General features: G+C 39.1%; 1 protein-coding gene across 1 annotated transcript in view; it reads left to right on the forward strand.

Moving 5' to 3' along the window:
• CFAP58 (cilia and flagella associated protein 58) overlaps window positions 1–13,975 on the forward strand; it is a 124,226-nt gene that overhangs the window by 19,143 nt on the left and 91,108 nt on the right. Inside the window, exons 6-9 of the mRNA XM_053583513.1 lie at window positions 2,324–2,461; window positions 5,561–5,720; window positions 10,033–10,115; window positions 13,211–13,402. Of these exons, the coding sequence (XP_053439488.1) occupies window positions 2,324–2,461; window positions 5,561–5,720; window positions 10,033–10,115; window positions 13,211–13,402 (573 nt within the window). The remainder of the gene's footprint in view (window positions 1–2,323; window positions 2,462–5,560; window positions 5,721–10,032; window positions 10,116–13,210; window positions 13,403–13,975) is intronic.

The raw sequence follows: 13,975 nt of genomic DNA on the forward strand, positions 1-13,975 counted from the left end.
CATTCATCCTCCTCACAAAAGGCCCCCTGTATCCTGAATTCTAAGCAGAGATTAGCCTTCCAGTTGTTGAACTTTGTAGAGATGATATTACAAGATGTACTCTTTGTGTCGACTTCTGCTAAATTCTATTTGTGAGATTCATTCATGCTGTTGCCACGTACTTATAGACTCCTGATGTCCAATATGGTAGCCACTAGCTAGATGTGGCTGTTTAAATTTATTTAAAATTAAATGAAATAAAAAATTCAACTCCTCAGTTACACTAGCATCATTTTGTTTGCTCAATAGACCCATCTAGTTAGTAGATGGCATATTAGCACAGATAGAGAACACTCACACCATTGAATAAAGTTCTACTGGACAGAGCTCAGCAGGCCATTCACTCTCATTGCCGTACTATATTCCACTGGATGAGTTTAACATAATTCACTTTTAACAGGTTTATTTTTAAGTTTCAAGTTCGGAAAAACATACTCAATCTTTATGCATATTTAATATTGCACTTTTCTTTAATACCCCGTTCCCATTATAGCAGTTTAAGGTAACACAAATATTAATAATTCTACTATGTCTTCTCTCATTTCTTTTTTTTTTTTTTCTGCTCTTTTGCCTTTAATTAAACTTTATTCCAAATAAAACATTTTTAGGGCTGGGAGAAGAGTGCTAAATCTCCCAATTTATTTGGGCTTTGCCTTACTTTGCCTTACACAGCAGCTGTGTGGGGGGACTTCTCCCCTTTGGGAACACACTCTTATATAGCACTCCTAAGCTTGCCCTCTTCTTTTTTTTTTTATTCTTCTCTCATTTCTTAAAGAACCAATTCACATAATTGAAAAGGCTTTTTTTTTTTTTTTTGAGACAGAGTCTCACTGCATTGCCCTGGGTAGAGTGCTGTGGCATCATAGCTCATAGCAACCTCAAACTCTTGGGCTCAAGTGATCCTCTTGCCTCAGCCTCCTGAGTAGCTAGGACTATAGGCACCTGCCACAATGCCTGGTTAGTTTTTTGTTTTTTCCTTATTTTTGGTAGAGATGGGATCTTGATCTTGCTCAAGCTGGTCTCAAACTTGTGAGCTCAATCTACCTCCCATTCCTTGGCCTCCCAGAGTTCTAGGATTACAGACATGAGCCATAGGGCCTGGCCTGAAAAGGCTTTTCTTAAAAATATTTTCCCTCAAGGAGTTTGTTTCCAAAGAACTGTCAAGTCACATAGCATTTTCTACTTAAAACAAAAATAGAAATCAGAACGCATTTTTGTCAGTTGCTTTATTAATTTTATATGAAGCCAGAAGTGAAATAGATAATTCACAATGTGCTATCTCTAGGAGAAAAACCTAAGACTTCTTTGAGCATAAGATTTAAGAGAGAGGCTTTTGGATATCAGGATCAAACTACAGTGCTTTGTTTGGCAATATCCAGGACTCACGTAAAACACAATTTCATTTCATTTCTGGTTACATTTTATTTCATTTCATTGCTAGTTACATTTTATTTGTCCCTGTCGATGGGGAGTCAGATGTTATCTTTTCATGTTTAATTTTTACATGCCTGAAAGTTATATTTTGGAGAAAATACATAAGCTTTCATCTCTTTCTTTTCCTCCTCCTTCAGTCCATTTGCTCTCCCTCCACATCTCCAATATTCCCCCAATAGAAATGACTACCCAACAGATAATCCTTTGTTTTTATAAAACCATGTCTGCTCAGGCTAGACATGGTTTCTTCTAGATAGGGAAGAGGAAAATCTGGTTGACACTGAAGTCAGGCAGATTATAAATCACTCCACTGCTGTTCCACGGTTTTGACTTAAGTTGGATTAAAAGGGAATTGTCTCTGTGTTGGTGTTAGTGAACGTTTCTGTTGATGAAAATGTCGTAGGCATGTTAATGCAGGATTTGCTTCTGAAGATGGAGCTTCTGAGCCCCACAGATGATAAAACCCATTTGAATCTCTGCTCATTTGCAATGATTATAGCAATTGTTGCGTATGTGAAGCCAGCCAAATGGCAAACAGGCATTAAAATATTTATCCACCACCTGTGAACAAGACTTCCCAAAGCTCTCAGAAAAAAATTACGCTCGCTGTGGTATTCATTAAAAGGCATCATTTTCTCCAGCAATTTAACATTCATCATATTTGAGTGTGTTAGTGCTATCATCAGGGATAAAGAACAATTTCTACAAAGACAAAAAAAGCAGAGTTGCTCTTATCTTCCCAGAAGGTTTGTGGGGCTTCCTTTGCGTATATACGATATATACCCGATACGATATATCTGTATTGTAATCACATTAAAAAGCATTAACCAGCTCGTTCCATGCTTTTCAGATATTGAATGAGAGAGCTGCAAAGGAACTCGAGCAGTTTCAGATGAGAAATACTAAACTTCAGCAAGAAAATGAACAACACAATTTGATTTGTGAGCAGCTATCCCAGGAAAACCAGCAGAAAGCGTTTGAGCTCAAAGTAAACTCAAGTGACATGTCTGTTCCCTAGCTCTTCCTTCCTCATTACCTATTAACAGGGGTTTGCCTTTGTGTTTGGAGCCCTGGGTTGGACAGCCTGCGTTAGCTCTGCTGAGTACTTTGGCACATGAGACGCAGGTGCAAGCCTACGGTGATTGCTTTATGCCTAGAAGCAGACAGTTGAGTAACTTCCAGTCTTACTTATAAAATCACAAAGCTGATTATTGATCATATGGTTTTATGCAAATGGTTTCCAGAACGAGCTCAGATATTCATCTCTGTAATTAGCCTTGCAAGTAACCAGTTGCTCAGAGCTAGAAACCATTCATATGCATGAGTAGCAAATAATTCAGATTATATTTTACTATTTATATGGAGAAAGGGAGGGCTGGGGGCTGGTACTATTTAGTATTTACTTACAGGATTGTGGAATCATGATTTTTTCTTCTGTCCAATGTACATTTCAAGACGTTTTCCTGTCCTTTCCCTTACCCTCACTGAAGAGTGCTTGCAGGCTAAGTCTGGATAACAGTTTATGCTCAGATACATACTGTACGCCCACGTACTTAACAGAGCAGCTTTAAGTCCATCACTTTAAATCTGAAAACATCACTACTCCCTACTCTGGTTGCGTTAGAATGCTGGGCCTAAAAAGAGGAATAAGCAGGAATAAGAGGAATTAGCAGGAATAAGACACAGATTTGAGCAGTGAACTATAACACTTCGGTGTCACAGTATCTTTTGGGAATCTGATGAAAGCATACCCAGGCACACACACACTTATTTACACATCTTGGCATCTTGTGTTATATGCATCCCAGAAATAGAGGAGGTTTCCAGGATTTTTTCTGAAGTCCAACCTCAGGGTCTGGCTTAAACACCACTGAAATAGAACATTCAGAATTGGAGGAGGCTTTAAGGTTAACTCATTGGATCCCAATAGGGTCAGAGGCTGAGGAAAATTTAAAGCAGAATAGGGGTGGCTCCTGTGGCTCAAAGGGGTAGGGCGCCAGCCCCATATGCCAGAGGTGGCGGGTTCAGACCTGGCCCTGGCCAAAAACTGCAAAAAAATATAAATAAAAAGTCACCCGGATAGAATTAAAAAAAAAAAAAAAGCAGAATGGGTTGACTTGACACCACTCCTTATAGAAGGCAGTAGATTGAAGTGTAAGTGAGATGACTACTTAAGTAAAAATTATATGTTAGCTCTAAAGTGAAATTAAAATAAAAAGACTTAGGCTATTAATTCTCTCCTTTGATAACACGAATGGGGCATCTTGAAAGATGCACTGTTTCTGTTATCAGATCCTGAACTGAATGGGATTTAGCCTTTAGTAATAATCTGAGGATAAAATGAACAGCTAATTTCAGTTTCCTCATTGTCGTGAGCTGATATAATTGCTAACCTTTGTAGAAGAATACTGAGCTTATTTTCCTTTTATTTCTAATTGAAAATTTAAAAAAAATTTAATTTAATTCAAATTTTAAAAAAGATCCATAAAACTTGAAGTCCATACACAAAAATGGAGTGATTTCCTTTTTTGGGATTACTTTTTTCATACCTTTTGCAATCACATAGGTTGCGTATTCATACGGCCCGGTCCACCTGTCTGTTGTATGTCCATAAATTAACATATGTTGGGGAAGGAGGACCCCTTCTCTAGTGTATGAAACTGGGTGACAGTGGCCTCATGGTTCCAAAACAGTGTTTGAATATTTTATAGCATGTAAGTAACCTTCTTAAAGGGATCACTTTATAAGTTCATGAAAATTGCTAATCAAATACAGTATTTGGATACACAATCCACATTTATTTTTTTGTTGTTTTTTGAGACAGAGTCTCACTATATTGCCCTTGGTAGAGTGCAGTGGCATCACAGCTCACAGCAACCTCCAAATCTTGGGGTCTTGGCCTTAAGTGATTCTCTTGCCTCAGCCTCCTGGGTAGCTGGGACTACAGGCGCCTGCCACAATGGCTGGCTATTTTATCTTATTTTGGTTGCAGTTGTCATTGTTGTTTAGCAGGCCTGGGCTGGGCTTGAACCCACCCCCTTCGGTGTATGTGGATGGTGCCCTACTCACTGAGCTATGGGCACCGAGCCCACATATATGTATTTTTTGAGACAGAGTCTCACTCTTTGGTCCTGGGTAGAGTGCAGTGGTGTCATCATAGCTCATAGCAACCTCAAACTCCTACGCTTAAGAGTTCCCCTGAGCCTCCTGAGTAGGTGAGACTATAGGCCTGTGTCACCATGCCTGGCTAATTTTTCTGATTTTAGTTGAGGTGGGATCTTGCTGATGCTTAGGCTGATCTGCAACTCACGAGCTCAAGCAATGCTTCTGCATAGGCCTCCCAGAGTGCTAGAATTACAGGTGTGACCATCTGCACCTATAAGCCACAATTCCCGTGGTTTTTTTTTTTTTTTTGCAGTTTTTGGCCAGGGCTGGGTTTGAACCCACCACCTCCAGTACATGGGGCCAGTACCCTACTCCTTTGAGCCACAGGCACCGCTCCAATTCCCATGTTTTTTTTTTTTTTGTAGAGACAGAGTCTCACTTTATGGCCCTCGGTAGAGTGCCGTGGCATCACACAGCTCACAGCAACCTCCTACTCCTGGGCTTAAGTGATTCTCTTGCCTCAGCCTCCTGAGTAGCTGGGACTACAGGCACCTGCCACAGCGCCCAGCTATTTTTTGGTTGTAGTTTGGCCGGGGCCGGGTTTGAACCCGCCACCCTCGGTATATGGGGCCAGCGTCCTACCGACTGAGCCACAGGCGCCGCCCCAATTCCCATGTTTTTAATACATAAAATTTAGCATTTTTTTTCTTGTTTGATCCCATAATTACATGTACCTTAAAACATTGGATTTCATTAGTCTTTGTGTTATTTTTAGTTTATATAGCCACGTATTTTATTCAGAGAATAGAGTTTCTCAACTTCTTTCAAAACCAAACAGTGTATGCTTTGACTTCATCTCAGAGAACAACTTCACACTGACAAGGGAGAACTTTTCCTCATATTGCTTCTGAATTTACCATCATCCAGACACTGGCCCCTTATTTACATAGTGTCCTGGTTAATTCTTTCTCCCTAATTATAGGCCAAAGAGGAAGAAGTCCATCAGATGCGCATTGACATTGGGAAGCTCAACAAAATCCGAGAACAAATCCATAAAAAGTTGCGTCAGATTGAAGAGCAAAAGTCAGAAGTGGAACAGCACAAGGAAACCCTAAAAAATCAGATCTTGGGCCTAGAGAGAGGTAAACAATTCTGGCTTCCTTAATTTACAAAAGTTTCATTGGTGACTAATGCTGTCAAGTTTCCATGTGTACAAACACAAACCATGCCAAAGGAAACAGTAAAACAACACTCAAACTGGTAAACGTTCAACATGTGGGGGCATCAATTTGAATAGTTTCAACTCTCTTACCTTAAAATAATTCTTTCACAGATTTTATCAGCACAGTGTAAATCCAACTTCAAGTATCACTTTGTACTTGTCAGTGGAGTTGGTAACTTAAACTCTTAGGTCTGGGGTCTACATGACCTTTTGCTCTAGTTCTCTTTATCCACAGAAGATGGGGATAAAGTAAAATGAAATCCCTCATTAGCAGTATCTGGGACAATACACGTATTGCATCGAGAATCAGTGGAACAAAAATAAATGGCTTCTAACATCGCTTCTCTGCTAGTACCTTACCATGTGATGAACCCCTGTTTTGCATAGCTGCAAACGACCTGTAGAGGACAAATTTAGGTGCCACAGGCAGGTACAGAGAAGTCAGTAAGGGTACAAACTCTGGAGCCAGAGCTGCCTGGGGTTAGCTCCTCCCTCCATCACATCTCTTTGTTGGGGGATGGAATGAACTAACACACGTAGAACCCTTGCAGTTGACACCTGGCACGGTAAGTGCTAATCAAGTGTCATCTATCGTCATCTAGATATACTATTGTTTTCTGAATAAGAATATAATTTAAAACAGAGGATCCTTGTCAACTTTGGTGTGTCAGAAACAGCTCTGGACTTGGAGATGAGGAATCTGGGTGTGAGTTCCAACTATGCTGGAAAATGAGGCAGGAACTCCGGTGCCCCACTGACCTCACAAAGGCTACTGTGGGTTACAAATCCCTGAATGAGAGAATACACACAAAAGTACAGAAGCCTACATTGTCCCATCATAAGTTAGGTGAAATCTAAATCTCTGGATAGAATTATTAGAAATATTTGCCGCCTAAGTCTTTGAGAAGTACAGATTTTTTTGTTTCTGAGACATGAGGAAATCTTGTATCAAGGTGCAGTTGCAGCTTATCGGCAGTTTCTCCATTCATCCACTCAATAAGCTGAGTGCAGACCACGTGCAGACACCATGCTAGGCCCTGGGTGTGTGGAGGGCTCTGCCTTCAGGGAACCTGTCTAGAGCAAGTTTGCAGCCCAATGTCGTTAGTGACAGATATGAAGGCAAACGGAACAAGAAGCATGTTTTGTAGTTGGCTGAGTGACTGTCAAACACTTCCATATTTAAATTTCTGTATATATATGTATTTTTTTTGCTTGAAACAGTTCTAAGCTTTGATTTTTTTTGCTTTTACCCATTCAGCCTTGAACCTAATTCTTTATCCTATGAAGTCATCATTATTTGGCTTCTGATTACTTTATAGGTATCCTTAACATAGGTATAGGTATCCCTTCCTAGGGACTTCTTCCTTTTGATGTACCTGATCAAAGAGTGCCATTGGGCATAATGGTTAGAAGCACGAGTCTTCCACGTGGTATAATTTTCTACCACAAAACCCAAGAAATGAACTAAAAAACTGCCAGAACTGACCAGGGAGTTCAAATAGAAGGCAAGTTATAAAATAAATAAACAGATATCAATATACAGGGTGGACATAAAGTTCATGTGCAATTTTAAGTAATTTAACATAGTAAATTGCACATGAACTTTATGGACATCCCATATTTTTTTCATATCCCCAAATCAGACTATATGAAAACTATTCTGAAAACTCCTTTTCAGAATAGCAACTAACGTAATAAAATATCTATGAATAAAGTTACGAAGATATTCACGAGACCTATATGTAAAAAAATCTATTGGGGGATATAAAGGAAAACTTGAAAGATGGAGAAATATACCAAGGTCCTAGATGGGAGAATTCAATAGGATAAAGATATAAACCTGTCCAACTTAATCTACACATTTAATTTTTCTTATAAAAATTTAGTGAGTTACATTGTATGGGACTCAAAAATTGATTCTAGAATTTCTACAGGAGAATAAACATATGATAATAGCTAGAAAATTCTGGGAGAAAAGAATGATGACAGAACATTTGCCTTACCAGACATTTAAATGTATTATTAAGCTTCAATAACTGAATGGTATAGTGACAAATAAACAGATCAATGGAAATGATTGGAAAGGCCAGAAAAGACCCAAGATTATCGTCTAAGATGAGGTGTTATTTCATACCAGTGTACAGTATTGATTGTTAAGAAAATGCTAGCATGGCAATAAGCTACTTCTTGGGGGGGAAAAAGTTCATACCAAATGTTGACACCATAAAGCCAAGCTTGAGAGATTCAATGAAACAAAAATTAAATTTTCTATATAGCAAAACACTATAAGTAAAAGCAAATTGACCAAAAGATGTCAAAGTTAGTATCTTTTTTCTACATAAAGAGCTTTAAAAAACATCCATGGATGGGCGGCGCCTGTGGCTCAAAGGAGTAGGGCGCCAGCCCCATATGCTGGAGGTGGCGGGTTCAAACCCAGTCCCGGCCAAAAACTGAACCAAAAAAAAAAAAAAAAATCCATGGAAAGGATAAACAATTCATGAAAAAAAAGGCAAAAGGAAAATGTGGGCGATTAAAAAAAACAAATACAAATAAATGGTCACAGAACATGAAAAAGTAGTCAATTTACTACTAATAAATGAAATGCAAATTAAGTACTGACTTACTAGTTTTAAAAAATCTATCAGATTGTCAAAGATCAAAGAGAATGATAATATTCAGTGGTGGTTTGGAGGTAGATTTAAATTGCTATTAATTTTCTAGACAGAAATTTGGTAGTAGGAGAGAAATGTCTTTAAAAAAATCCCCTTTGATCCAAGATTTCCTCTTGCAGAGGGAAAAATGAGTAAGAACTTTCACAGGATTATTGCTTACAACTACAAAAAAAAAAAAATTGGAAACAGCCTAAATGTTAAAATGGGAAATTGGTTAAATAAATTATGTATTTCTACACAGTGAAAAACTACAGAGTTAATAAAAACTCTGATGTTGGTGCACATATATAATATAAAAAGATGTTTAGTCTATGTTTGTTAATTATAAAATGAAGCTACAAAATAGTACTGTATTCTGATTCCCTTTGGGGTATGTGTGTATTTATAAATAAACATTTATTTATTTATACTACTATACACAAATATATCTGTATATGGAAATAACCAAATAAGCCTGGAAAAAGACATATCAAAATACTAAGTAAAATTCTGGCTGATTTCAATTTTTTTCCCTTTTGTTGATCTAGGTATTTCTAATTTCATTTTGTATTTCTTTTTGTATAAAAAAAAGCAAGGACTTTTTTGAAAAAAATCAGGCAAATCTAGTTTATTTATTTATTTATTTTTGAGATAGAGTCACTCTGTCGCCCTGGGTATATTGCCATGCTGTCATAGCTCACAGCAACCTCAAACTCTTGGGCTTGAGCAATCCTCTTGCTTCAGCCTCCCAAGTAGCTGGGACTATAAGAGTGTGCTACTATGCCCGGCTGTTTTTTTGTTTTTAGTAGAGACTGGGTCTTACTCTTGCTTAGGCTGGTCTTGAACTCCTGAGTTCAAGCAATCCACCCGCCTCAGTCTCTCAAAATGCTAAGATTACAGGCATGAGCCGCCGCATCTGGCCATAAATCTAGTTTCTAATATTAGCCCTGAAACCTATTGGCTTCAGACTTTTGGCAAATGGCTCAATCTAAGCCTTAGTTTCTATCTGTTTAGTGGAACAGGAAGACCTACCTCAATGAATCATAACTAAAATCACGTAACACTCGATTAATAGTAGCTTTATAGCTACAGAGACATGTAAAGCAGTTTTTTTTTTTTGAGACAGAGTCTTACTATGTCACCCTCTGTAGAGTCCTGCAGCATCACAGCTCACAGCAACCTCAAACTCTTGGGCTTAAGTGATTCTCTTGCCTCAGCCTCCCAAGTAGCTGGGACTACAAGTGCCCACCACAATGCTAGGCTATTATTTTGTTGCAGTTGTCGTTGTTGTTTAGCAGGCCTGGGCTGGGTTCAAACCAGCCTGCCTCATTATGTGGCCGGCACCCTAACCACTGAGCATGGGTGCCTAGCCTTGTAAAGCAGTTTTTGTATCACTTTGGTTTTGGCAGGTTCTTTTTTTTTTTTTTTTTTTTTAATTTGGCCGGGGCTGGGTTTGAACCCGCCACCTCCGGCATATGGGACCGGCGCCCTACCCGCTGAGCCACAGGCGCCGCCCTTTTGGCAGGTTCTTAAGGTTGACTCTGCACTTATTATTATTTCCCTCCCTCTGTTACTATTTAGAGGTGGAGTCTTCAAAGAAACAAGCAGAACTTGATAAGAAAGCAATGGATGAGCTTATGAGAGAAAGGGACATACTAAACAAGGTGAGTTTGTTACAGTAACACTAGTAAATGGGTACCTTTCTTTAGTGCTACAGCATCTACCTATGGGGAAAAAAAACCCTGAGGCAAACAAAAGTAGATTAGAATAAATAATAGTGCTTACTTTTCCTCTAAGCAGCTGCCTATAGTCACTGGCCATAAATTGAAACTGCATTATCACCTGAGAATACAAAAAGACTTTGGAGAATTAGCATATAAGCCAGCAGGGGCTTTCAGAGTATTTTGTGGATTCTGTTTTCATTGCTAATGTGTTATTTGGCACCATAAGCAGTGGACCAAAATTTCTGAATTTAATATCTGTAATCTACAACTTTTGCTAATCCAAAAATTACAAGTGAGTGCTAATTAATTTTTAACTCTGAGGTGTTAGGTGTAAGAATGGCAGATCAGTGATATGAAACCTTTAAGCTTTTCTCCATCTTTTCAGGATTGTTGTCAGTTTGACTTTTGTCCTCGGTCCTTACCTCTTGTTATCTTTGAGCTCCATGGGGCTCAAAGCTGATGGAGGAGTTGGAGGAACTTGGAGAGACTTGGAGATCCTTCTTAAATGAAGAATCCTCCTATCTTTCTTGCCCCCTTTCAGAAGACTCCTGAATGAAAGTAGTTCATTTCTTAGATGAACTACTTTCAAGTAGTTCATTTCTTAGATGAACTACTTTCAAGTATGCAGGATAATTTTCCTGCTCAAGGATTTCCTACAGGAAGGAAGAAACCAGAGGCCAACCATGGAAGGAGGAGGCTGCTTCCAAGCAGACAGTGCGATGGCTTTTGGCCAAGACAGCTTTATCTCATCAAAGTAGAAATGGGTTATACTTGCTCATTCTGACTTTCATTAATTCTTTAGGTTTCTCAGAATTGAACCAATGTTAACAACACAGACTAAAGTAGACTATTTAGGCTTTAGAGAATCTCAGGAAATGGTAGGAGATTAGCTGTTTACGTGCTAAAACCTCTTTAAAAAAATCATTGAAAAAAATTTTTTTAAACAATCCTGGAAGCTATTCCTTTAGTCTATAATTTTTTACATAAAAACAATTATATTTGGTTTAGATTTTTAAGTTTATTTTTAACATACAACATTTGATCCATTTATATTTTATATATGCTAGTAAACAACTAACAGGTTTTCTACCATGATAAGATGCATAGCAGAATGGTAATTTTACATTTATTTGTTTGATTTGATTAATGCAATTTCTTCCTTTAGGGCAGGTTATACTTTTTTTTTTCTTTCATTCTCAGTCTTAGCACAGCACCCAGCTCTGCAAGTAGAAAATCAACTTTTATTGATAATACATTCTTTCCCCACTGACTTGAAATGCCACCTTCATCCAAGGAATGAGTGACATAGTGTTGACAGGCAGCAACATGAATATTATTTTGGTTCTTTCAGTGTCATGTTGAAGCAGCTTTATCTTTTATACAATGAATGTTTAACCCAACACCTGAAAATAAAGTTGACCTTTTCTGCTTTCTACACTGTTGCTCAACCAACGTTTAACGGGCATTCTACCTGTGCATAGCCCAGTGGTTATCAGACCTAGCTGCAGGTTCTGTGTTGGTTAGAGATTAAAGAAGTAACTATAAGGTGCTTCATGGAACTCAAGAATACTTCTGGGCCCCGCAGCCAGTTGGAACCTGGCACTCTTGGAACGCAAGCCTTCCTTTCCCATCAGTAGACTTCCTGCTGAGTTTTTGGTTCATTCCTCTTTCAATGAAGAAAGTCTCTCTGTTTTCCAGTCCATTTGGGAAACAATCGTTGTCACTAACAGCTCCCAGGTTTACATCTTTACTGAATTGTGAAAATCTAAAGGCTGTATTTCAAAAGTCCCTGGGAAGGGTCATTTGCTTCATTCAGTTGGGGATAAAGAGGTGGATGCTCTTGCACGAGTGTGGTGGCCAGATTGCACTGCTATTAAGCCTGTACTTCAGAGAAACTTGGGCAACCAACCCACGCCGCTTCCATTTCAGCACCAGAAATCACCAATACACTTAAAAAAGGATGTTAGATGCCCTGGTCATATACCAGACCCACTGAATCCGAAACTGGAATTGGAACATCCAAATCTGCATTAAAAAAAAAAACTAGGATAAATTTTTATTGTGGTAAAATTCAGATAACACAAATTTACCCTTAGTGGCATTTAGTACATTCACAATGTTGTACAACCAGAACTACCATCTAGTTCCAGAACATCCTCATTACCCCCAGAAGGAAACCCTATCCCCATATCCCCCCACCCTTGACAACCACCAATCCTCTGTTTCTCTAGATTCTTCTATTCTGGATATTTATGAAAACAAGACCCTACATGATGTGACCTTTTATAAGGTCTCTCACAACTGTGTTTTCAAGTTTCTTTCCTGTTGTAGTGTGTATCAGTTATGTTATTCCTTCCATGGCTGGATAATATTCTACTACATGGGTAGACTTCATTGTCTATCAGTTGATGGACATTTGAGTTGTTTCCATCTTTAGGAGTTTGTGAATACCGTCACCATGAACATTCATGGGCAAGTTTTTGTTATCATTTCTTTTGGGTGTGCATGTATACTCAGGAGTGAAATTGTTGGGTCATGTGTTCATTCTAGGAATCCGCATTTTTTAATAAGCTGATTTTTATCTTACTTTATAGTCAAAGCCTGAGTTATGTGATTAGGTTCAGTTGTTCCAACCTCGGTAGGTAAAAGCAAGAGCTGGGTTAGAGGTTCAAAGTGTGGACTTTGGGGTCAGCTGACCATGGATTCAAATCCTGGCTCTGCCAGTTTCCTGTTTTATTAACTTGTAGGCAAGTAGCTTAACCCTTTGTTCTCAGTTTCCAACTCCTCAAATGGGAGCAATACTGTGTCCATTTCTTAGGGATGCCGTGTTTGCTAAGTTCATTTGTATGTGTTTAAAGTGCCTTGTGCAAAGTTAACGTAACAAGCTCTGAAATAAGCTTTAGAGAATACGATTATTTTTGCTCACCCAAAACACAAAGCACCTGATTATTTTAGGTATGAGTCAGGGGGTAAACGTGACTAGAAATCCTCCAAGACTGTGAGTAATGTGACTGCTTTGCTGCCCTTATTTTTAGAATATGCTCAAGGCCATCAACGCGACCCAGAAGCAGATAGACCTGGTAAAGCTCCATGAACAAGCCAAGAGGAATTTGGAAGAAGAAATCCAGAACTACAAGGATGAGGCTCAGAAGCAGAGAAAGATCATTTTTCAGCTGGAAAAGGAGCGAGATCGGTACATCAACGAAGCCAGTGACCTCACCCAAAAGGTAAGCCGCTCACTGATGTCAAGGGTGGAGCACAGGCACATTCTTTCCTCCTCGTTTCTCAGTGTCACCAACTGTTGCAAGATTTCTGCTGGTGGTTTGCGTGAAGATTTCAGGGGAACGATGTGGACAGAATACAAGCTGTCTCAGAGCTGGTCCTGGGCCAAACTGTGAAATGGACAAGGGGGCTCTGCTTTCCAGGGCCCTCTTCCAGCTTCTGGATCCTCCCTGCTGTGCAGTGACCCCAGGGTGGCCTCCCCAGGGCTGCTGGCAGTGCGTCTCTCAACCCTTGATTCCTTCCTCCCCTACTCCATCTGTCACTGAGACTCTTGTTTCCTCAGAGCGAGGATTCCAACTGGTTGTTAGGAGAAAAGAACCTAATTAAATTAAACCTCAAATTAAGATGTAAGTGACTACTGGCATCAGCTAGACATGTCACATATTCAGACCATTTTTTAAATTTTCAAACTACTGTGAACAGAAAACCCCACGACTAAGTGGAAATCCACACACTAGAACCAGACTTCTAGATCTCTAGTTCTTCTAGGCTGCTTAGGAGGGAGAAGGATGGAACTA

Source organism: Nycticebus coucang, chromosome 3 (assembly GCF_027406575.1).
Source record: "Nycticebus coucang isolate mNycCou1 chromosome 3, mNycCou1.pri, whole genome shotgun sequence".
NCBI classification, from domain to species: Eukaryota; Metazoa; Chordata; class Mammalia; order Primates; family Lorisidae; genus Nycticebus; species Nycticebus coucang.